The following is a 25,893-nucleotide window of genomic DNA, read 5'->3' as shown; positions in this document are numbered from 1 at the left end:
ACAAATCTGGGCAGGAGAAAAGTTGAAAGTATTGGCTAGTTTTTAAGTATCCTCACATGATTCGTAATACAGTTTTACCTGGAAAATGGAATGCACACGACGTAATTTTTTTTTTTTTTTTAATCTCGAGTTCTTTTGCAATCACTAAACTCTTTACACAAAAGGAACAGTGTAGCCTATTCAGGTACTTCTTTGTTCAAATTACTTAATAAATTTCATGAAAAGAGTTGTGATTCTACATACTGTTGTGATAATCCAGACAAAGAGCAGGATCCAGAAAAGGACAGAAAAGAAGTGAAATACATACTGGGAAATCAATGATAGTGATGATGGTACCCCGAATACAATTTTCCCCCAAAGGAACAGAATTCTGCTAAACTATGTTTATGTATGATTTCACCCTTAAAATTGTATTAAAAGCAGACTCTAAATTACATATAATAGAATCAAATCATACTTGCAACTTTGTTCAATAATGCGTTCTTTTTTACTACCTTACCTTTCCCAGGCATTAAAGAATGGGAACAAAGCAAAGAATTATGGAAATTTACATTGGAAGGACCTTTATTCTTCTTATTAGTGCTCAGATTTTGCAAAGAAATAATTTAAATGTTTATCAACAAATAACTTGCTCATAAATTATGTAATATTAGATGAAAGTTTTTAAACTTGCTAGTGTTAGACTTACTTGCTTTTGACTTACAAAATGGCAATTCCATTTGATTTTGCCTAATGCTACAAAGCCATTAAAGAGCATATGGTAGTTCTATGAGTATTGGCATGGAATGATATTCAAGGCAAATCATAAGGTACAGAACATTGTTATAGGATGCCAGTGTATGGATGTGTGTGTCCAGTGTATGTGGGGATATAGATGCTTGTTTATGCTCACCATAAATCTGAAAATTTATAAAACACAGCAAACTGTTAACAGTGCTAAGAGACAGGAGCAGGAGATGCTTTTAACTTTGTACGATTCAAATTCTTACCATGTAAACATATTAAAATTTTTTAAGCAAGCAAGCAAGCAAGAAAAAGAAAAGAAAGAAAGGAAGGAAGGAAGGAAGGAAGGAAGGAAGGAAGGAAGGAAGAAGGAAGGAAGGAAGGAAGAAAGAAGGAAGGAAGGAAGGAAAGAAGGGGCAAATCCATCAGGGAAATTATTGTTTAAAGGGTCTGTTTCAAGCCACACAGTGACTTCAGGCTAGAACCCACTAAAAAAAAGTGGCTGCTCAATTGCTTATCTCATCCCCACAATTCAAAGGACAGTAGCTCCTGGGGCCTGACCAGTTCTGGGAGTTACTCTACACACTGCCCTGGTGCTTCACCAGAAATTTTAATCACTCTGGTTGAATGAAGAGCATTCCCTCAAAACACAGTGTCCTTGGAGATTCAATATATCAAATATGAATTGTTCTCACTGAAGTTGTGGATCAGCAGATTGGATGCTGCGTGCAAGGACTGGAAGCAAGAAGGAAACCCTTCGCCTCCTGAACAAGTTGTCTTACCATCTCCTTAGGTCCTGTCAAGGAGAGTCCTATGAGCCATTTTCAACAAATTCCAACCCTTTCTCATGATAATCTTTTTCTTTACCCTTGAATTAGAAATAACAGAAGTCTGTTCTAATTATTTGCTGATCAAGATAGGGGAACAGTTAATCAGAAATTAGTTTTTCTACAATCATCTGTCCAGCCCCCAACTTCCACTTCTGTGTTCCATTTTCCTCCAGCCAACGAACAGTCCACATCAAATTTTCTAATCTATGCAAGTGCTTCTCAAACTTTGCTGAGGAGGACTAACTTCGTTTTGCAGTTGGAGAACCATGGTCTTACAGATTAAGTGGCTTGTCCTCATTCCCACAGTAAGAAAGAGGCAGACACAAACTGAAACCCAGCTTCCTGACTTACAGCCAACTGTCTCCAGTCTTGAAATAAAACCGCTTATTTCTTCCTTTCCTTCCAGCAACTGCCCTATTTTTCTCCTCCTTTTTACTGTCACAATTCCCACACTTGTACTTAACTATCTATACCAAGTTTTCACACTGCCTGCTTTCTCCAGAAGCCCTGCAAGTTGGATCCTATGCCCACCAAGATGGAAGGTACTAGTCGAAAGGGCACTAAGTGACCAACATCGGCAGCATTAGATGCCATTGAGGGTTCATCTTTCCTAATAGACTATTAGCAGGGCCATGGCAAAGATTATATGTCTACTTTCTTTACCACTACGGCTTGCCCAGGGCCTGGCACCATCCAGGAGCTAGATGAATATTAGCTGACTAACAAGACTGCTAACCAGACTTTTCTTTCAGTACCTCTTCCTTTTGAAGGCTTTTGTGGTTCTCTTCTAATTGGATGAACGATGCTTGCCCCACCTTCTCCTCCTGACATTAACTCTGGGCATTATCGCCAATTGATCAATACGTCCATTGCTGAAACACTGTAGGAGATGGAGAAAGAACCAGTCCAACATTGGGGTGACATGTTTTATCTGCAAAAAATATGAATACAAAGGAATAATAGAGTAACAAACAACTTTTTGCTCCTGCTGGGAATCTCTTGGGGACCTTACTCTTCTCCATATCACAATATCTTACCTGCTCTTCTGGCCCAGTTCTATCCAGACTCCTTTGCAAAAGCTTTCATAGAACTGGGAGCTTACCATGTATCTTACTCAGCTTGGGTATCCTATATTATAATTTTAATGCTTCATATGGAGTTAATCAGCCAAGTTACAAGCTTCAGGAAGGCCTGGCCCAATTAATGGCTCTTCAAAGCACTCAATAAGTATTTATGGAATGTATAAATAAATGAAGAGTGCATGATATATAACTTCAAGGTAATAATACTAGTTAAATTGCACTTCAATATTAACCTCTTATGCTAATTGGTGATCCACATAAATTTGTTTAGTAAATATAGTAATAATTGGAATTTTAACCTCTGGAATCCTGCATCGTATCATTGAATACTTTAATAGTTCAACATAATAGTGGTGCAATGGGCAAAGGTGATCAAAGGGTGCAAACTTATAATTATAAGGTAAATAGTTTCTGGAGATGTGATGTACAGCATGGTGATTATAGTTAACAATACTGTATTGTATATTTGAAAGTCGCTAAGGGAGAAATTGTAAAGTTTTCATCACAAGAAAAAAATTATAACTATATGAGGTAATAGATAGTAACTAAACTTGTGGTAATCATTTCACAATATATACACATTGAATCATTGTGTTGTATACTTTAAACTAGTTTGTTATATATTAATTATATCTCAATAAACATGGAAAATATAGAATAATTTCAAAAATTAAAATTAAAAATATATATCACTGAAATATACCATTCCTGATAATTCAATATATTGTCTTTCTCCAGTTCCAAGGAGCATTTTGGTCCCACATTTTAATATCACTGAAACCAGGATATGTCTTATCAAAGAAATAGCCATTGCCAGGTGGTAGTCATAATACTATTGACATATTTGTGAAATGGTCATAACTGTTTGAATAGTCATCATTTCTCTGAGTCCAAAGCAATTTAGTACTATATGTATAAAATCCATAAGCCAAGAAATGCAATCAAAGACAGCAGAAATTGCTAGATGTGTCATATTAGGTGAAAGAAATTCCAAAGCAACAAGAGGCTGATATAACCAATCATGTATCATACAGGACTTTAGTTAAAGCATTGAACTTTAATTTGTCAGAAACTTCTTGCTGGCTATTAGTAGAGAAGTTACATAGCTTGTAGTGACATATTCACCTGAATAAGAAAACTATGCTTTTAGTCAAATAAGATAGTGGCAACATCAAACTTGCAGAATGAGTGTCAGTGGCTAGGAAGCAAATCCCAGAGACAAGACTAGAACACCTTTTTAAGAAATGCTGCACTATCAATGATGTTATATAAACACACACACACACACGCACACACACACACACACACACTGATGTGCTGTGTGAAAAGGATTCAGAGGAATTAGACTCAGTATACAGAATTTTTAGAAACATTTAATCAATTTATTTACTTATATATTTCTCTACATATGCAATTACTGAAAAATCTATGTCTAAATCTAAAAGCACTGTTTCAGTGAGTACGAAACAAACATCCTATGTGATAATTGTTATGTCATAGTTTAATTGGCTACATTTCTCCTTTCTTGATGGTATTTACAATCAAAGATGTCTTAGATTTGAATAGAAATGATAACTTGAATGGGGGCTAAAATAGGTTGTAGGTCTGTGTATTTCCAGGCTTCTCTCAATGAAGAAATAGAGCTTGATGTTTTGTTTGTTTGTTTGTTTGTTTTTTGGCGAGTATTATGTTGTTGCTTAGGAATAAGGTAGAAAGAAACTGTAATTTCTTTATAATTAATTACATTTGCTTACAGAATCATCGTAATTTGAAGAGAAGGTAGCTTTTCACATCACCACCTACTTCTTAAGTCACAGATTACATTCTGAACTAGAAAACATTTAATTTGTCATTAAACATTTTAACTCAAATTTATTACATTTTTCCAATGTAAAAATAATGTGTTAGTATTGATAATGTCCTATATTAAAAATTGGCTATCAGTCACATTTATTCCAACCAAAATATTTGGTAAATTTCTTTCTAAAATTTTTTTCTTATAAAATTTTTGACGTCATTTCTTCTAGTTTGCAAAATATGTCAGACCTAAGTAATGTGTGTGTATTCAATGCACAGCATCTAGTAAGTACAAAACAATATTAAGAATGACTAACAACATGCTTCATCTCACCACCTAGAGATTTCCTCCGAATATTTTTGGCCATTACAGTCGTATCTAGGACAAAAACAAGCAGCCTAACTTGCACACAGTGGATACTCACTACATCCCTGCTGAATGCATGAATGGTGAAAGAGAACTTGGAGAACAGCCCATATGTCTTGCTAATAGAATTAATTATACAGATCTCATGGTCTACAAGTCATTTGTCTTCTCAAATTTGCCTTATTCTTCTCACATAGCAGGACTTTGGCTAGGGACAACCAACTTTCTGCTATTTGGCCACAGAGAACTCTGGGAGGGTTGGTCACTGTCCTCGGTTCACTCTTCATTCATTTGTTCATTCATTCAACAAATATTTATTAAGTATCTGCTATGTATCTGGAATACAGAGGGGCAATAAATAAATGGCCCCATCCTCTAGCAGCATATTATCTAAAGAAGACAAAACAGATAAACATAAACACTAATATATATGTTATATATATACAAATTGTGATAAGTGTAGAACAGGTGGCTAGGAAAATAAATAAGCCGGATCATGGTTTAATTCAGGAGGCGTCAGAGAAAGCCTCTCTGATGGAATGACAAGTCAGAAGGGTATGGAGTAACAAGGAAGGTTCTGAGTCTGTGAAAGTGGGTGTGGACTAAGAATAGTGAAGGAAGAAGTGATAGGGAAAAGACTGAGCTGCAGAGGTAGGTATATCGTGCAGGACCTCGTAAGCTAGAAAGAGGATTTTGAATTTTATACTATGTATGCTTGAAAACCAATACGTATTTTCGTAATTTAAATAGCATTTATTTTTAATAGGCAACATCCACGATTCAAAGCATACAAGATCCAAAGATTACTGAATAAAAACTCTCCCTCCCTCTGGCTTCCTAGCCACCCAGTTCTCCCCGGAGCTGCCTGTGTGTACCTCTCTGGAAATACTCCAGGCACAAAAAAAGAACCTCTTGGTCTACATTGTAAGATACTTTAAGCAGGGGCGCGAGGCCATCGGATTTGTGATTTAAGACCACCCGGACACTGAGAGGGGGCTGGCTCTCTGCATTTAGTTCAAGCTCACGCATTTCACAAACCCCACTTGGCCGCTCAGTCTGTTTCTACACAGGAGATCCCTGCCCCAGCCCCAGGGCTTGGTAAGTTGCATCTCTGCAGGGATCCCACGCTCGTTCCCACGATATGCTCCCGGCAACCACCCCGCGCGCCCTCAACTCGCCAGCGGTCTCCAGCCAGCACCTTCCAGCCTGGAACTCAGTATCTCGGCACCCAGCCCAGGTGTGCTTGCCTTTTCAAAAGAGACCCGGCCAGATCAAAGGCACGCCGGGGCGGGAAGGCAGTGGCTGGTCGCTGGCTCCTACTGAGGCGGGCCTGGGCGGGGACAAGGCTGGGGGCGGGGTCAGGCTTGGGGGCGGAACCGACTCCTTAGTCGGCTGCAGAGCTCTCCAGAGCTCCCGCCGCCGCGCTCGGGTCCGGGACCCCGCCACCCACCGGGCGGTGGGCACACCTCGGTCCCCGGCTCTGCAAAACTCCAAAGGTAAATCCGCCTAGGACTCCAGCAGTTTGAGTGCTAGAGACCAACGACAGGGGCGGGTGGCTGGATGGCGGCGGAGGGGAGCGTCGCGCGGCGAGTTTCCCAAGAAAGCTAAACTTGTCCCAAGTTTCCTGTGCATCAGCTTGCACCCGGCGAATTGGTGACGGGCTTTTCCCGTGCGAGTGGTCTTTGGGCGCAGGAGAGACGAGAGGTAATTGGATTAATCTGCTTGGGTGCAGCCCAGATTTCTGTCTTGGATTGCGCAGCGCTCTGGGCGCAGTTTTTACCCTAGAAAGGGCGGGTAAATGACACGCAGTTGTGTCCCGCGCAGCCGCTGGGTGCCCCCGGGTCGGAGCGCGAGTTGTCTGGCGTGCCGGGTTGTCTGGAGTCAAAGTTCCATGATTTCTTTCCTCTTTAGGCAAGACTAGCTGGGTGCTGTCCCTCGCGGGGCTGACACCCGAGATCCTGCTATGGACGGCGAGAGCGAAGTGGATTTTTCTAGCAACAGTTTAACCCCTTTGTGGCGGAGGCGGTCAACCCCTCAGCCCCAGCTGCTGGGCCGAAGCAAGCCGAGACCCCAGTCGTACCAGAGCCCTAGCGGGTTGCTCATCACGGATTTCCCTGTGGAGGACCGAGGGACGCTCCCCGCCGCGCAGACTCACGCCCAGGTGCCCACCGCCTTGGACAGCAGGACGGTCCAGAGGAGTCCCCTGCTTTTGTGCGCCCATCGGAGGGTCGTGGCCAATGGGAGAACGGTCTCCCCGGAGTACAAGGCTGTCTCGCCTCGGCTCCGACAGCCCCAGTCATCCCAGGCCCCTAAAGCGCCGTCGGGTGGCTCCCCGAAATCCCCAGCGAATGGAACCCTGACCTCGCCTGCTCAGCAGCCACAGGCGCTGCGCCCCCAGCGGACTTCTAATGCATCCGCCCCCTGCAGCCCGGAGCAGGGCCGGACTGGATTGACAGCCAGCCCCCTGCCTTCGCCCGCTGCAAATGGGCTTACCCCTAATACCGATTCCCTAGGCTCCCGTTTGCAATCTGGCCAGATAGCTAAGGATCTTGAGCGGGAACCGTCGAGACTCTCTCCTGCGCCTCAGAAAAGATCTTTGGAACAAAAACACACCCTCCAAAGGTTGTCCTCACAGGAGAACGAGCTCGTGGAGAATCCTTCAGTGGTTTTGAGCACTAACAGCCCCGCTGCCCTCAAAGTGGGGAAGCAGCAGATTATTCCGAAGAGCCTGGCCTCGGAAATTAAAATAAGTAAGAATAGCAATCAGAATGTGGAGCCGCACAAGAGACTCCTCAAGGTGCGCAGCATGGTGGAGGGCCTCGGGGCGCCCCTGGGCCCCGCAGAGGACGAAAGTGAGACTGAGAACGACGTGGACAGCCCGGGGTCTCTGCGGAGAGGCTTGCGGTCCACGTCCTATCGCAGGGCGGTGGTCAGTGGCGTTGATTTTGACAGTCCTACCACCTCGAAGAAGAAGAACAGAATGTCCCAGCCGGTTTTGAAAGCAGTGATGGAAGACAAGGAGAAGTTTTCCAGTCTGGGAAGGATAAAGGTAAAAGGGAGCAGGAGTGTCGCATGTCACTGACTAAGCTAGATGTTCACTAAGTCCAAAGTGAAGGTGTTGGGAGTAGGGAGGAGGGGCGCAGAGGAAACCAGAGTTATTGTTTTAATTCTATTGTTTGATCAAACCTGTGCACATCCATCTCTTGGCCATTCTGTAGTTGGCAGGCATAGCCCAAGCTAATGCAGCTTTGTGGGAGGACATGAAACTCTTACCACTTCTAAGCTGAGGTGAAAATGTGGGGGACAAGTGAGGAAAAAAATACAGTAATTTAAATATTGCCCGCATGTGTCCTGAACAATTTTAATACAGATTGCTGAAAAGGGGGTGGAGAGCACATGTGGATTTGCACTCTTGGCTGTATGGTCAAGCTGTCTGGTGCTTGTTTAGAGGTGTGAGTCAGTGGTTGCTGATTCATCACAGCTGATACAGGAAAATACTAATTTCCTTTGAGCCTACTGATTATTTTAATTATTTACATTAATGAATTATTTTTGAGCAGTGATCACATACTAAATACCTCAGGTAAAATGTGAATTTTAAAATCGTGTGCCAGAATCACAAAAGACACGAAAAGCACAAATAGTTTGTCATCTTTGTTGTTACTTGTTTCTGTCAACAGGGCCTTTGGTTGTATTTTATTCCCATTTTGTGCCCATTTATTATTGAGTGCATTTAACAAGTTGGTAGCTCAAAAGGTCAGGTTCCAGTGAACTGTGTGGTATTTCTGCTCCCTGATAAAGGCCTAGGAGTTGTACTTGTTAAAATATTGCCAAATATGACATAAAGAAATAGGGAAAACTGGAGAAGGATATTTTGGAGTGTGCATGTGCTGCCTTCTCCAGAAACAAGATGGATCTCAGCAGTAGAGCAGAAATTCATTTTGGCAGTCACATCTTTTCTTGATTAATCTGAGAACTGGAACCAGTCTATGTAAATGTCACATATGTAATATTCAAGCAAGCATGTTTTATTATAGATCCTATGGCCTTAGAGAAATTACATAACATTCCCCACCCCCAACTCTGCAAGTATAGCAAAGTTCAATTTAACAGTGATGGTGAATCATGAGTGAAATAGGCTGAACTGCTGGTCATCTGAGGATTCTTAAGCCTTTTTGACAGGGTGTGAGGGACATTATACATTTTATTTCACTGTTATAGTGAATTGTAGTAGTTGTATGAGTGAACCACTCCAGGGATCGTCTGCTGTATGCTTTGGGAAATCTAATGAATGCAACAACCAAAAAATATTTTTTCTTAAAATAGCTGTATTTTCTATTTGGCTCATTCATACGTAGTTTACTTTGCTTTTTTCTTTTCTTTCTTTCTTTTTTTTTTTCTCGCTTTTCTTGTTTCTTAGAAAAGAATGCTGAAAGGACAAGGACCATTTGATGGAGAAGGTAAGCATTTGCTTTTCCAGACTTTTATTGCTGTTTCAATGTGGAATATCAATTATAAGTTGAAATCCAACTGCAGTTACAAAAACACTTAAGATGAGAAAAATGTTCAGCTTCTTCCAAAATTATACAGCTCAAAGCTCTGCACTAAGCTAAATTTTTATCTAGTAATACCAGCAGTGAATAAAATTAATGGCTTTCTTTGTAAACTGATAACTTTTCAGCCAAAATCCTGGGATTTTTTCATTCTTCTCTACTCTGGGTCCATTCTTACCTCCCCCTATCCCCTCAATGGAGAAAATAAGAGCAAGATCTAGCTCTTTAGTTAAAAATTCTGATAGCTTGGATTTTAGATCTTAAGTCACTTTTCCTTAGGTCATATTTCCTTTGGCTTAATACTCTTTTCCCAATTTTAGTATCTTTTCTGACTTCCTGTTTCCTTCTTAAGTTTCATTTTGGGTGAGATATAACTTTCTTGGCCAACAGAAACATATTCCTAAGAATTTGTAACCCATATGTAGTATTTTTGTAAAGGGTCTCAAAAACAAAAGCAACTTCAACCAGGTGTTCAATCCCTAATCAGATTAGCTGGCTTTGTGTAAATAGATGGGTCAAGTGTCAGCCAACTGGAGGAGCATGAAGGGAGCAGCAGCCCCGGTTCAGCCCTTGTAGGACTGGTGGAACATGGTGGAGATGAGGGTAGTTCCTTTCTGTCACGCTTTGAAATGCTAAGGTTTTCCAACTTTAAAGAATAATGAAAATGAGTATGCCTTTCTATGAGTAAATCTAATAGAAAACCACCCAGAGTTATAAATGATACAACCTTGGTGCTTATAAATCATTTTTCAGTATAATTCTTATAAAATTCATTCCATGACTAGTTGAAGCATTTAAACATGACTAGTTTTCTCAAAAAGTATTCATTGCACCAATCTTAGAAAACTATTCTGTATGGAGAAGAAACCCGGATGCAGTGCTGTAGCTGATTCGGATAAATTATCTCTCTGATTTTATAATTGAGGAAACTGGAAGCTCTGAGAAATTTCATACCCTGCTGACATCACACAGACAGTACTGGACAGAGATCTGGTTTTTGGTCCAGTTTGCTTCCTCTTGCACCACTTTATGACCATGAAGTGATCAGAGCATCTACTTAATATCTGTTTAGAGATGTGTTTTGCATCTTCTGGAATTTGACATTGATTCTGGGATTTCCACTCTCAAAGGGTTAAAAATTCTGACCTTTTTTAAAGTCAGAGAACAGATCACTCGCAGAATAGATCACTCTTCATTAAAACTAGTTTTTTGTTGCTTCCTTTAATAAGGAGTTGTATCTGTGTAGCCTCTTGTCTCTTTTCTAATATGATGACCTAGAAATTCTTTTTCACATATATGTACATGAGAAATGCAGGATTCTTACGGTTAATGACTAACAAGAATGTACCTTAGGAAGCTATGCCATAGAATGGTGAGAACCTGTGAAGTTGGAGCCAAGGACCTGGCTCCTATCGTGCTGATCTACTTATCAGTTGAGTGATATTGAGCAAGCATTTTAACCTCACTGAGCCTCGATTTCATCATTTGTAAAATGAGGCTAATAATACTACCGCCAGCGTTGTTGTGGGAATGAATGAGGAATTACTTCAATAATGTATGCATATGTTTTGTGCCAATTACTGAGTACTTTAAAGGGCAATAGAAGCTGGGGAAACTCAGTCTTTACCCTCACAATCTGTTTTACATATGCAGAACAGTCAGAGAACAGTAAAATCTTGCAGAGACCCCATATTCCTTTATCTCACTGCCTATAGGACATGCAAAAATAGTTGATGAGAGAAGAGGCAGATGTTTGCTTGCTTCAATAGATGGGAAAGGCGTTTCAAACTCATTGTGTCCCAAACCAAACTCCTAACCTTTCCCACTTAAAGTTCAGTCTCTTCTGGTGTTCCCTTCTCCCATTTTCCAGTTGTGGGTCTTGCAGATCTAGGAAACACCCTTACCACCTCCCTTTCTGACCCCATATCCAGTCCACTACCAGTCCTTTCTAAGTCCCATATCCCAAGCTTCATTATCTTTCATTGACCACTTTAGTAGCATCCTCAGTCTCCTAAGTAGTCAATGTTTTACCCCTCCGGTCTAATCAAATCTTTCCTTTTAGTGGATTCCCATTGCAATCAGGATAAAATACTATCTTTACAGTGTGAAAGAAACTCATTCTTTTTGTACTCAGGATAAAATTCAGTTCTTTAACATTGCCCAAAAAACAGTGCTTGATTTGGACTGTCTGGCTCGTCTCCCCAAACTCAACTTGGCCTCATTGTCTTCTGGACACCCACTCTCGGGCACATTGACCTGCCTTTTTTCTTCTGAGGGACGATATTCTCACTAGCCTCAGGGCTTCTGCATATGCTTTTTCCTTTAGCTTTGCGCCTCCTCAGCTTTCAGATCTTAGATTTCCTCATTGACACCTGTCTGACCCCCAGATGAGATCATACCTTGCCACAGTCTGTTCTCAGAGCACCTGTATATAAATCTTTCAGTGTGTAGGTGTGTATTTGTACAAGATCATTATGTCCTCAACCCTACAAGGACTTGCCTTCTCACTTGGAATGAAAACTAAAGCCCTTTCAATGGCATTGAGGCAAGGTCCTACATGAGCTGTCCTCTATTCATCCCCAGTCTCCACCTCCTAGACTGTTTCCCCTCTCTCACCTGATTCCAGCCATACAGGCCTCCTTGCTGATTTTCATACATAGACACCCCAAGTGGAGTCCTGCCTCAGGGCCTTTGTACTTGCTCTTCCCTCTGATAGGATATTCTTTCCCCAGTTGTACAGGTGTTTCCTCTTTTAGATCTCTCTTTTAGATCTTTGCTTGAATGTCACCTCAGTGGGACCTTCTTAAACTACTTTATTTAATATCTACATATGTTCCTTGTAACATTTCCCTCCTTTTCCTGTGTAATTTTTTTTTCCGTGACACTTATCGGCATCTGACATATAAATTACTTGTTTATTTATTGTCACACCTCATTCTACTATCAGTTCCATGAAGATTGAGAGTGTCTTTTTTGTTCATTGTTCTATCTCCAGTGCCCAGCATTTGTTGGAATCTAGTAGGCATTTTCTGAATATCAGTTAAATGAATAAACGAATGAATGACTTTGACTTTTTTTCATTAAATTTTTAACTCATGAGGTGCAAGAAGTGTCTTTTATTTTCTATTTACTCCCAGCCCTTGGCGCATTTTCGATATACAATAAATGTTTGTTAAACAGATAAATGAATGGTGATGGGCCTTGAAGGAAAGGTAGGGTATGGATTTAACTTAACCTAAGGAACAGTGGTTTAAAACAGGTCTGACTATCCTTCATGGGTGGTAGACAGAGACATGGAAATTTTGCTTCAGTTGGCATTTCATGTATGGGCCCCTCCCCTTCCGCTATGGGTGAATTTGGGACAAAGCTATGTGAGTGAGAAAATCACTTTTTGGTAATTGGAATACTCTTCAGTGACAAAATCCATTTGTCTCTCTGTTTATTAAACTGGAGACCAAACATTGTATAAATATGGATGTTTGTTTAGAACAAAGAGCTTGATGGGGAGCAATTAGTGACATGTAGGATTTGTTTTCTTGCAGAAAATGCTGTCCTGTATCAAAACTACAAAGAAAAGGCCCTTGACATTGACTCTGATGAAGAGTCAGAGCCCAAAGAACAGAAGTCAGACGAAAAAATTGTGATTCATCATAAGCCACTGAGATCCACGTGGAGCCAGCTCTCTGCAGTGAGTGTTTACCTTCTTTTCTATCTGCAGGGATGGAAAAACCAAGCTGTGGAAAGTATGCTGGGATGTTGCTTTAATTTTTTCCGCCAATGATCCTGTAACCCCTAAGGAGTAAGACTTTTCTTTCATTATGAAATATTTCTTGAAACTCTGCAGGTACCAGTGACAACATGAACTTTGACACTTCTGATTAGGAAAATTAGGTTTCTATAAAATAAAGTGCTTTGAGACTGATGTACAATGGATTCTAGAAATTCTTTTTTACAGTATATTCTCTTGTTTTCTTATGTAGTTTATATGTGGTAGTAACTTAATTTATCCTGAACTTTATCATAATTATGGCTATATATACATATATGTGTATGCTTGTATATGTCTCTATGCACAACGGGGAGTGTGTTACAGTTCTTGGAAATTCCTTTGATATAGACACATATTTTCTTGAAGCTGATTAACGAATGGCATTCTCTTCCATCTTTCTCTGTATATCTTTTGTGTGCAAGTATCTGACACTTATTTTTGTGTTGATGAGTAATTTCTTCTCTCTGCATCAAACATCTTTTGTTTTTAGCCATAATTTCTTTTCCTTCTGGCTTAACAAATGTTACAGTGTGATGCTTGGTTTATTTGCTGAGTTTGGGCACAGCATTTGTGGGCATCTCATGCATTACCAGGTAGAAAGGAATTCTCATGGCTGGCTTGAATGGTGGGAACATTGCATTAAGAAACAAGCCAGTACATCTCTGCGCATCCTTAGGCAATATGGGAGCAGACAGTGTTCCCTCTTAAGCTGAAATGAGCATTGTTTAGAGTCATGAATCTCATGTATTTAGGATCCCACCAGTATAAGAAAAGGACTTAAACTTAGAAACCTTGGATATGGGTGTATGTTGATGATGGAGATGACTTCTGGTTCAGGCTCTGCTTCCCCTCTTTTACCCTATATTGGAATTCAGAATTCTAGACACGAAGCCCTTTCTCCTTATCTCCCTCATACTCTCTAATTTTGTTCTAAGGAGGATCTATTCATTTCCAGTGCCTTTAAGGTAGGCACCCTTAGTATTATGCCAAGGATTACAATGCCTACAGGGACAGGACAGGTAGTGAGACCAAGTGCTGCTGGTCAGAGTGGGTTACGGGAGGTGTTGGGGGCTGTGGTGAACAGACCTTATCCAAATTGAATAGCTTGCCACTTAGCTCAAACCAGCCCAGTGTTGCCAGATCTTCTTATATTTAGAAAAAGGAATACAGAAATAAAGATGTTTATGAAGATTATCTTAATTCAATTTTTTTTAAAAATGTGTGAGTCCAATAAAATATTATGAGCCAAGACTTAGCCCCTATATTGACAGTTTGCAACTTCTGTGGTTTTTTTGTGATTTTTGCATGTGGTGAGGTGCTGACACCTATCCACAGAATTGGCATATTGGTAGCTGTGTACCCTAATCCAATGATCTCATGATATGTATATACCAAAGTAGATACTTGGAAAAACTCGTGACAAGGCCCATAGAGGCCATGCTGGCTCTAAATGACTATCATTCCATTGTTGGTATGGACCATTTGGTAGCAGATCCTCAAGAGGTAAGCTGTGGATTTTTTGAGTTCTCTCTCTTTGGCAGCAGCCACATTTGTTAGCACTGGCCTAAATCCTGCTGTTTTTCTCTGAACGCTAAACTGAGATGTGTCACTTATACTCTGGTCCAACTAAGCTTCAGTACTAAAAACGAAGCTGCCATATTTACACCTCCTGGAGTTTGGTTCTCATTTAGATTAACAATTCCACATTAAAATAACACTACGCATCCTTTGGAACCACTTCAAATATGGGCATGCATTTTATTTGGCAAAAGATAAATGGACTGATGTGCCTTTTGTTAACAAGATTGTTATCAAAAGGTTCTCTGGTGATAAAATGTAAAACTACGAAGTGGGTTCTAACTTTAGTGTGTGTTTTCTTGGATTTGAGCAGTTCCCAGGAGGCTTGTGTATGTTTATCGTGTTGGTTGGCAAGTACATTTAATGGAAGCAGCGAGCTTTGCCACTTCTCAATGCTTAGGCACCAGCCTGCATTTTCTTTGTGCCTTTCGTGTGTCTTTTTCACATTTAAAACATTTTACTTTAATTTTTTTATTATAAAGTACTTCAAACACGCAAAAAAATTAAAAAATATGTATGTGTACTAGATTTCCAAGTACCTGCCACCCAAACTGCACAAATTAAGTTAACATTTAAACATCCTTCAGGCATCTCCTTTTTAGGCAGACCCACTTATCCACCCTCCTCTTCAGGCCTTTTCCCCTTTCTGCCTCCCCAGGAGTAATCGCTCTCCTGAAATTCTGTCCTTTCCGTTCCACATGGGTTTTCTATTCACCAAAAGGATGCAAGGAACTCTGGCTTTTAGGAAAGTAGATATTTTAACAGAAAAAGCAGCCATTCCTTTTTTAGAAGTCTGGCAGTTTGTATGTCCCCATTGCAGCTGAGACCCTAAAGAGAGAAGGCTTCATGAATTATAGATAGTGTCAAGATGTTTTCCGTAAGGGATAGGCACCTCCAGGTCTCTGTCTGACCTCCTGCTCTGGTCCTTCTGTGTAAAGGGGCTGCAGCGTTTGGGGCAGGTTTTGGAAAAATGCTTTTTATATATTTTTTGCATCATCTTTCTACACTTAACTTTTAATATACCAAATTAATATACACCATCTAATCATACATATTTTACTTTAACACTAAACTCTCCCGAATAAGGCCTTAACTCCAGGGGGTTTTCTGGCAAAAGGTTAAGTCTCAAGTTGGCATCTACCTTGACTTTCTACCTTGACTTTCTACCTTGTGTGAATATTAGCTGCTGTTGGTTGTTTTATTTTCTAAAAATTTTTTATCTTTGTTGCAAACACATGCCTGCCTCTTGGGATGATGCAACTTTTCTTATCAATTGACCATGAAAGCAGTCGGCATGCAAAAGGTTCTTTACAAGTGCAGCAATTGTCAGTCATTTATGGTTGTTCTGTAATGTCTTGAAGCCTTCAGTCTGTAATGTCATTTCTCTTAGTGTGTTTGCTTATGATATGCTTCCTTTGGTTTCATTGGACAACCACATAGGTGACAGGTCGTTCTCCATTTACAGTTTTGGGGACAGGTTTTACTGTAGTGTTGTGGTCATCTAGGAATAAGGGAGAATTAGAACTGTTTAAAAGAGGGATTTAATAGGGCTTCGATAGAATAATGAAAGTTTAGGCTGCCACAGACTTCTCTAGTCAGATTAAAGTGAATTAATTGTGGATGTATTTAGTAGTGGCGGCTCTGCCAGCAGGTTCTCTGTGTAGAGGTGAGGTGTTCTCTTGTAGTCAGGAACATGACCTGGGCTCCTTCATAAGATGCTGACAGGCTTACTCTTTGTTCACTTGATTGTCAGAGTAGATCGATCTATTCTTAATTAGAAATACAGGATTTCTTTATTCCAGAGAGTATAACTTTGTGCTACTCTTTAGGCCTTGAAAAACACTAATATATGAGAAATAATTTGGATGATCATGGTCCCCAGTTTAGAGTTGGTCATAAGTGGAAGAGATTTGAGGTTTTGAACTTGAAAAGTCTTTTTCTTTTCTGATCTTTAGAGATCTGTGCCCAGAGACAAGAAATCTGCCACACAGGTGAATCGCCCAGTGATTCACCTGATGGCAGTGTGAGTACTAAGCCAAGAGTTCTTAGATCTCTGAGTAAAGCTTGTGGGCTTAAAGGAAAATATTGGTTGTATTATTAGTCTGAGCTAGAACACTAAGGACTTATTACAGTTAGTGAGTGCCAGGTGTGTAGCAGCTGAGTCCTGGATGCAAAGTGAGCTTCAGGTTTTCCTTTAATGGGATCCCAGAGTATTTAAATATTACAGAAAATAAAAGATCTTCATCACAAACTATATAAGTACTAAAAAAATGACTGTTGTGAACCAGTGTTTGTTTTGCTAAGTTCAGTGACAGCACCAGAGCCACACTCACCAGCCGTACCCTGACCCCATTTATTTGACATGGGGTGTGTTTGTGTAATTTCCATCACCTTGACATGCCAGGTGCTTTTGAAAAAGAGCGTTCAGGCTGTAGAGAGAAAAACAAGCATGCGGGCAAGCTTTCCACTGAATTCAACACCTAATATAGGCATCTCTACTGTACTCTTCATTCGTACTTGCTGACATGTGGCTTTATTAGTAATCTTAAATCATTTTGAATATTTCCTCAGTTTGCTCAAAAATTTTAAACTCTTTAGGAACTGGTTTTTATATTTTCGTCACAGTGTGTCTTCAGCTGTGCTTAGTGTGGCGAATGGTGTGATGGGAGATGCCGAGTCAGGACTGCTGTCCTGAGCACAGGCTCAGCTCTTAGGCACACAGAGCTTGCCTCTGGATGACTTTCTGGAACTGCCAAATGAGAAAGGGCAACTTGAAAACTGGCTGTTTTATTATAAATATAATTTCGTTCAGTCGAAAATATAGTAGATGCTGGAGTCTTAGCAGTTTGACTGATGAGACCTATTCTTTTAGAATTTACAGTGTTTATTGTGAAAGACACTATTTTCTACTGAAAATCAGAGCTCAACAGATGTAGTAAACCTGTGTATCATTCTGTTTGCAGAAACGCTTGAAGCATTTAGAGATCATAGAAAATTTCATCTTTTTTCCTACTTGTCTGAAATAATTTTTAGTTGTTCGGTAACTTGCTGCTTCAGATCATATCTTCAGACATATAATTTTCCATTTGTTTTTACATCATAGTGGCCTCATAAACTTTTTTTTTTTTTTACCTTAGATGGTGATTAAAGCCCCATTAAATGCCTCTCATAAACAGTTCTAATTCTCCCTTATTCCTAGATGACCGCAGCACTACAGTTAAACCTGTCCCCAATGCTGTAAATATTTATCTTCTGTGTTTGAAAAATACAGAAACATTCTTGTTTTTCTGTGTCTGGCTTCCTTTTATGGTAAACAGGCAGGGCTTTAGGCAGGTACTCAACGACACTTTTAAGTTAAACAGTAGATCTCCTGAAATACTTGTGTCATTATAAACAAAGATAGAGGTCCATGTGCCTAAACCTGAGACCTCAAGCAGAGAGCCTATTCCAACTACCAAGGGCTGGAGCTGAAGGCCTGCTTAGCCTGACCCAGTGACGGAGCTCTGTATGCTTTTGCTATTTTAGTCCAATTCGATTATAATGTTCTTTTAACATCCTTGAAGATTAATTTAGACTTATTTGAGCAACATATAACATGTTCTCCATGTATAAAGGAGTTTAAACATTTCAGATAAGACTAAAGTCTTTTTTGATACCATACCTGCAATCCCAATCTCTTTCTCCATCTCTATGGGAAATGCTGTTCTCAATTTGGTAACACCCTTCTCAAAATCCATGTGTATACATTTAAGGGGAAGAGAAAGATTATGTGCGTTTACATAAATATGCTGTACAGATTTTATAACGTGCTTTTTTCCTGAATGAAGTGTCTTACAAATCATTTCATGTCTGTACATGATGGTCTTCAGTGTTCTAACTGCTGTATTATTCTATAGGATGGATATGTCTTCTGCCAACTTTCCTTCTGGGGTTTTACATGCTTTGAAAATCTAATAAAAGCCGTCATGGACCTTCTCTTTAGAAAAAAATGCACATATAAGTATATGTGTATTTATTTATAATTTTTGTTTTTTCTTTTCACTTTGAAGGCATTTTTTTCCTTGACTCTCTCCAAATACTGTAGCTCACTGTATCTGTTTGTGCATGTAGTGAGCACAGTTTCCTTGTTGTTCATGTCACCTTTAGGACTTTTTCTTAGGAGTGTTGGAACTTGAGCTATATACAACCTCTTCTCAAAAATATATATAGGTTGAGAAAAAATCTACTCTGGTTGGATCTGAGTAATTAAAGGCAGTTGAGTGATAGATGTGCCAGTATTTGTTATTGATTCTCCTGAGAGAACAAGGGGATGCTAAAGTGTAGGGGGTGGGAAGCGGGGCGCAGTGAGGGGTGCCCAGGCCCTACAGGGAGGCAGAGAGCAGAAGAGGCAGGAGCTTCAAGAAAGTGGGCGGAGATGAGCTCAGGGATAGTGAATTTTGGTTGGCATACTTACAAAAGGGGACATTTTAACCAGAAACCTGGACATGGGACCTAGACAAAGAGGGTCTTATTTCATATAGTGTTTGTGGAGGGCTTGTTATGTACCAGGCCTTTTTCTAGACACTGGAGATGGCACGACAGCAGACTCCGCCTTGCTTTCGTGTCCTTGCAGACACCCGGAATGGCGAGACAGACGTCAAATAATCCCTTTAATAAATGCAGAATTACAGCTGTGTTAACACCGAGAAGGACGTGTTTGTGCTGCTTGGAGATCCTCTGGGGGTGGCCACCTGTCTAGGCAAAGTGCTATCAGTTGAGGGAAGGTGGCAAAGGAGGTGATGAGAACTGCCATCTGAGGAGTGCCCAGACAGGGGTGTGGGCAAAGTTGGGGTGAGGATTGTGGGGGCAGGATGGCGGAGTCCCGGGCAGATTAAACGTCATATATGTAGACGCTTCGGGGGTGATAGTGGGTAAGAGGAGTGAAAATAGTAGGTGCAGCTGGAGCTCCTTGACCCACTTTGTGGGCTCCTCCTCAGTCCTCTGATCTCTGAGTGCTGGAGGATCCCTCGGCTCTGTCCTTGGGCCTCCTCTCTTATCTGCACTAAGCTGGCGAGCTCATCCAATCCGTGGCTTTAAATACATCACATGCTTTGATGACTTACATTTCTATTCCTAGATGGAACCTTTCCTTGAATTTCAGACAAGGATATTCAAATTCTTTTCTGATACCTAATCAGCATCTCAAAGTGAAACTTTCCTGAAGTGTAAATCTGATCACTCCCTTCTCTCTTGCCCAAACCTGCTTCTCCCGTAATATCCCTCCCCTCCGTTTTTTTCTCTCAGCAAATAACAACTCCATTTTTCCAGTTGCAGAGGTCAGAACTTCGGAGCCGCTCCTCACTCTTCTTTCTCCTATAACCTGCTTCCAGCTTGGTGCAAAGCCTGTTGCCCTTACTTTCTGAACAAGGTTACCCCGCTGCCGCCTTCTGTCCATGTCCAGCGTAGAAGTGCATCACTCCCATTGCTTCCCAGCTCAGCTCCCTGCATCTACCTGTGTCCTTCTTAGCCACTTCTCCATATGGCAGCTATATAATTATATTGTTGACTTGTGAACCTGCTAAAATATACTGAGATAACGTTTCTTAGTTCTGAACCCTCCAGTGATTTCCCCTCCACTTAAAGGCCAAGCCTTACGGTGGCCAGTGAGTCTGTGTGATCCGGCTCCTGGTTACCTTTCTGGACTCATCTCCTGCTGCTCTGTCTTGCTCTTTGCTCAGTGATACTGATGTCCTTCAGATACAAGGTATACTCTGCCTCAGGGCCTTTGCATTTGCTGTCTCTTCAGCTTCCAATAGAGCTTTTCCCAGAACCATGTGGCTTTCTCTCCAACACTACCTTAACATGTCCTACCCTCTCCACGACACTTACCTCTCTAAGTCATAGATTATGTGATTTACTTTTTTTGTTGTTGATTGTCCATCTACTCCCACTGGAATAAAAGCTGCATGAAAGCAGAGATTTTTGTCTGTTTTGTTTCCTGCTATATCTCTACCACATGAAATAGTGTCTGACTTACTGTGGGCTTGCAATAAGTATTTGATGACTTTACGAATGAATATATAAATGAATAAATACAGAAACCTAATCCCATGAGTGAAAATAACAGAACATTACTCAGCAGTGAAAACAGCCAGAAAGTTTTCTATAGAAGAGCCAGATGGAGGCTGTTTTAAATTTTTTATTTTAAAAGAAAAATTCTCGATGATTGTTCAGCTACATACTGTATTTAATAAATGTATTTGAAATATTGAGGAAGTTGGCATCTTCGTAGTTTAGAACTACGTTAGCCTATGGTGGATATTTACACACCATGAAATCAGATTAAATATAGTCTGGTTCCCCACCTGGGGTTTCTTCTGGGGACATGGATGGGTACATTCAGGAACAATAGCAGCCTGTAGGAAAACAGCATAGTTAGGTAAAAGGAGGGAAGGCTCAGTTACTCTGAGAATAACTGTGGGGAAAGGCTCTACACTACTGAGTTTCGAGTTGTGGAAGTCATCGATCAGATTCTTAATTTGCCCTCTTGACCTTAAGATGTCCCCTTATGGAATCTTGTCGTCCCTGAGTCCAATGATGGGACTGTCTCTCAGGACCACATCCACACAGTGATTTTGTCTCCAGATGATTAGAAAAGTCGTCGCCATCAAAATTACTATTGAACCTTTAAATATGGGACTAGTGCTTCAAACTTTGTTTCTTAAATTTTGTTGATTTATCCAGAATATGAATACTTATAACCTGTTGATTTTCTACATGTTTAGTCTGTACTCTAATGTCTTAAGATTATTATGATATTTATTATGTGTAGATCTGTTATTTAAGGAGATAAGGACTGTAGAGCCAATGGACAGCTTCTGCAGAAGGAAGTGTTGCCAGTGAAAGGGAATTACAGATTATTTTTCTCTTTAGTGTAGGACGTAAACTTTGATCATATATTTGCAGAGGCCTCACTGTGTGCACTAGCGACGATACTAGATCGTTTCACTACTGTTTTATAGTCCTCATGACAATACCATGAGGGCAAATACGATTTCTCTACGTACTTTGTATCAAGGCAGATGAGACACTGAGATGTTAAATATGGTTACTCTCCTACTGTTTTCATAAGGGTCTTGAGGTTACCTGGAACTGAGCCTCTCAAGTTTCCCCAGATAATGGATACATGGGCCTAGTGCTCTGAAAGAGGAGGAACCATATTTTCCTCTGATATGTGACCGCTATTATGACTCAGTGACTGTCGCCTGTTGGCTCTGCTCATGAATTGGCTTATTTTTCCTATTTGCTATGTCTGTCTCTTCTCCTGAGAACTCTTGCATTCTCAGAGTTTCTGAGTTCTTATAACTTGGACTTGAAGTTACCTAGCGTGGTCCTACCCCACCATGTTTTCCTTTCAGCTTCCATATATAACTACCCAGTTCAGGTTCTTGAGAGAGAATCATATTAGATTATACTGGCTCAGGCACTTTTTCCCTACCTTATATGTCATTTTAGTGTCATTTGGCCAGGAGCCTGACTGGCTCTATTCCAATCAGCTTTGGCCCTCATGATGCATCATGGTGCATGTGGCCACTTTGTGCTACTCCTTTCTCAGAAGCTTTGAGAACAGATTTCAGGGGTCTGTGAGAGTGTTAAATGACATAGCTAATAGATCTAGCGTAAATTTACACTTGGCAGAGTTGACACTGCAACCATGGTCTATATCAGTGGCTTGACATAATGAGATATACATTTTACCTTGTAACCTAATCTGTGCACATGTGCGATTATGTGTGTGTATCTCAAAAGGTTTACGATGCAAAAGTTACCCTTAATACTAACACACTATGGTACGTTCTTTTCTTTTTTTTTTTTCTGTTTTGTTACATTTAAATAAATGAAGATCAGAATTTTATGGACTTTATTTTGTCATTCACTAAGAGGTTAGAATTTATAGTCTGAAAAACAGTGGTATCTGACTCCGAAATTCATTTGTATTTCACTGTGTCATAGTGGATGGGGCAAACAAAACAAGCCTAAAACCCAGTGCCTGCACTGCAGGAACCTGAGAGCTGGTTTAGAGGACAATAGAAATGAAATGTCTGAACGATGCTTTTAAAAGACAAAGTGTCAAAATGAATGACACAGAAATCGCAGAGAACAGTAAAGGTCAGGGAAGTTCTCTAGAAAGAATGACCCAAACTAGATGAGCTAGATGGGCAGGAGAGTAGGAAATAGAAGCAAAAGAAGTATAAAATATGAGTTGAATGAAGTTGGATATATAGGTAAACGAAAGAACAATGCTAATTCTGTGCCTGTTTCTCAGATCTCTTCCATACAGGAAGATAATTCACGGCCAGTGAAACCATGGCATGCTTTGTAAATCCCATGTCAAACATTAGTTCACTTCATTACTCATTTTTCTGGAACATGTTTTGCTCAGGTTAGATTTTTACTGAAAATCTAAGAAATTAACTTCAGTGTCACTGTTGTTCTAAGTAACTTTCTGTTTTGGAGTCGATTCCTGTTTATCTGTCACTTTGCAAAAATGACAGAAATAAAATAACAACTAAGATTTTGGCACCACCTTTACAAACAGGTGTTCTCTTCTGCAAGAAGAGCCCCTTAGACCTGCCCTGCCTTTGTCAACCCCTTCTTGACTCATGCCTTCACTGCGTGTCAGTGGCGTCTCAGTTATGCTGACTCCAGCCCAGGCCTCCTCCTCGCTGTCACACTTGCACACCTGCCTATCATCACTCATTTTCAACACTGCCTCATAAGCCATTGCTTGGTTTGGGCTTGACTGAAATCTCGTTGTCTCCCTTAGTTATGTTATTTATTTTATCTGCCAGTGTTCACCTCTCATTTCTCTAGCTCTCTTTGTGGGCGACAACAAAGAAATGCAGGTATTGCTGGCATCCTTAAACAATTTCTTTTCTCTGCCCTACTTCTTTTCTGAGAAAGGGCTTTGAAACATGTTTTAGTTTTTATTGAAAACTAGGCTTTAATTACAAAGCTAAAGCATGTTTATTATACAAAATCAAATAGGACCAATAGAAAAAGAGAAGAAAATAAAAGTTAGGTAAATTCTGTCCCCTCCCCCGCAACTCTCGCCACTGTTGACATTTTGGTTTATAACTTTCCAGACCGTTTTTAAAAAATGTATACATAGAATTTTTCTTTTAAGCAAAAAAATCAATAAAATAATATTGTCATTACGCATATTTTTCCCCTTAACAGTGTTATAAATATCTTTTCATGTCATTAAACCTGCTTTTTTCTAACCCATTTATTTGTCTCTTAATAACATTGTGAATGACTTTCCACATCATTAAACTTTCTTCAACAACAACCTTTTGAAAGCCTGTATTATATTTCATCAAACTGATGGAAGTTTGGTTCTTTTAACCAATTTCTCATTATTAGTCATTAGTTTGTTCCTAATTTTTCAATTTAAAAAATTTGAAATTTAAAGCTGATTACGTTCTTTAAAACAATTATTTTTTTAATTACAGAAGCAATTCAAATGCTCTCCTTATTACAAAATTAAACGTAATAGTTCAAACTGAAATCTGCTTTGACTTTACCACCATTCCCAACCCCCTGCCCTGTTAACCACTGTTATTAGTCTGGTCTCCTCAGTATTTTATTAAATAGTCCACTTTGTAAAATTGCTCATCTTTTATTAAATAATTTTGTAAAATTGCCCTTTCCCCCTAAAATCAGATTCCCTCTCATCCTTTCTACTTCTGTGTTATTAGCTTTTTCATGTATTTTCTACTTCATTCTTTTCCCTCTAAATTCTTGATAAATAAAGGAGAACTGCATCTCTTACTCATCGAGGGGACAGAGAATGAATAAGGTTGGGTCTGGGATCAGTAGCCCACAGTGGGAATGAAGGCTAATAAGAGCCACAAGTCAAAGACAGGAATTTGTTTAGTGAGAGAAATGTCAGGACCTGGCAACAAGTTAAATTGCCAGGCCACCCCGCTGACAGCTTAGCTTTCACTGTAGCAGAAGCTAGAAATCCAGTGAGAGATGTGGTTTCTGGGGCATCCAAAGGGAGGATCTCAGTTTAGGGGAAGAGAAGCTGCAGATCACAACTCTAAGAAATTCAAACGTGTTCAAGAAGGCAGTATGCTGCGGTGGTTAAGAACTCAGCCTTTGAGGGTGAGCGGGCAGGCCTGGGTTTGAATCCCAGCTTTGCCCCTTATTAAGACTAATGACCTAACTTATCTATGCTTCCATTTTTTTAAATTTGTAAAATAGGGATAGTATTACCTTCCTTGCAGGGTTGTTATAAAGTTGAGAAGTTATAAGGTTCTGGTGCATGGCAAGCATTGGATACCATGGTTGTCTGAGAAATAAATGAAGGACCAACAAGAACTCTGAATGAAGAATTGGCTAGATCTGGAAAGCTAGCTAGTGACGGCTGGCTGCAGTGAAGTAATGCACCCATATCTCCTAAATCCTACAAAGTGCAGCAGTTTATTCTTGTGCATTTAATTACTTGTTTGTGGTTTGTACTCTCAGCCTCTTATCTGTATTGAAATAATTTGGTTTCATTCAGGGATCCTGGCTCTGTAGAGGGTGATGCACACAGGCCTTAGAGGTGCAAAAGCCTCAAGTCCTGGCCTGCCTTATCTGAATTTGCCATCATTTTAGTAGACCTGAGGTTCCCTGGAGGTAGAGAGGGGAGAATTGAGAGTGCTTGCTGTTGCTTGAAATCCAAGAACTTTGGCGAGGATTATAGAATTAAGTTTAACAATAGTAGACCAGAGAAGAGATCTGTTCTTTGAGCAAAGAATTAGGAGGTCCCTGGCACATTACTTGATGTATTTTCAAATTAAGCATATGATTTTATTAAATGGGCCACTGTCTTCTGCCTCTCATTTAATAGCAACTACAACAAAAAAACAGTGTTCTATCTATTTATCCATGCCTCCCTAAAAATATGACACTGTCCCCATGTTGACCTCATGTATCTGATCTTTGGTTACACAGATCTCTGGCCCTTTGAGATGGTAAGGTGATATCTCAGAACCTTTCCCGTGGATAAGGTGGGGCTGGAGAGAGCCTACGGGGCCTGGTTACAGAGGACAAGGATTTCTGGACCCAGGCAGATTTTTCAGTTTAGGAACTTCACAGACTCTCAAAGAGCTGTTGTTCCCATGTTATTTACGGTGAAAGAACTCTAGCTCATTTGTAATTCAGG

At 40.2% G+C, this 25,893-nt stretch overlaps 1 protein-coding gene across 2 annotated transcripts in view; it reads left to right on the top strand.

The window, feature by feature from the left end:
• Window positions 1–6,151: 6,151 nt before the first annotated feature.
• ARHGEF26 (Rho guanine nucleotide exchange factor 26) overlaps window positions 6,152–25,893 on the top strand; it is a 114,005-nt gene continuing 94,263 nt past the window's right edge. Inside the window, exons 1-4 of one of the 2 annotated variants that reach the window (XM_039857774.1) lie at window positions 6,152–6,295; window positions 6,711–7,848; window positions 9,220–9,259; window positions 12,895–13,040. In XM_039857774.1, coding sequence (XP_039713708.1) covers window positions 6,763–7,848; window positions 9,220–9,259; window positions 12,895–13,040 — 1,272 coding nt within the window. In that variant the 5' untranslated portion in view covers window positions 6,152–6,295; window positions 6,711–6,762. The other variant, XM_039857772.1, reaches the window with a different exon arrangement.

This window comes from Pteropus medius, unplaced genomic scaffold, assembly GCF_902729225.1.
Source record: "Pteropus medius unplaced genomic scaffold, Ma_sr-lr_union100, whole genome shotgun sequence".
NCBI classification, from domain to species: domain Eukaryota; kingdom Metazoa; phylum Chordata; class Mammalia; order Chiroptera; family Pteropodidae; genus Pteropus; species Pteropus medius.
The sequence above is the reverse complement of the archived record's forward strand: the minus strand, read 5'-3'. Positions and strand labels throughout refer to the sequence as shown.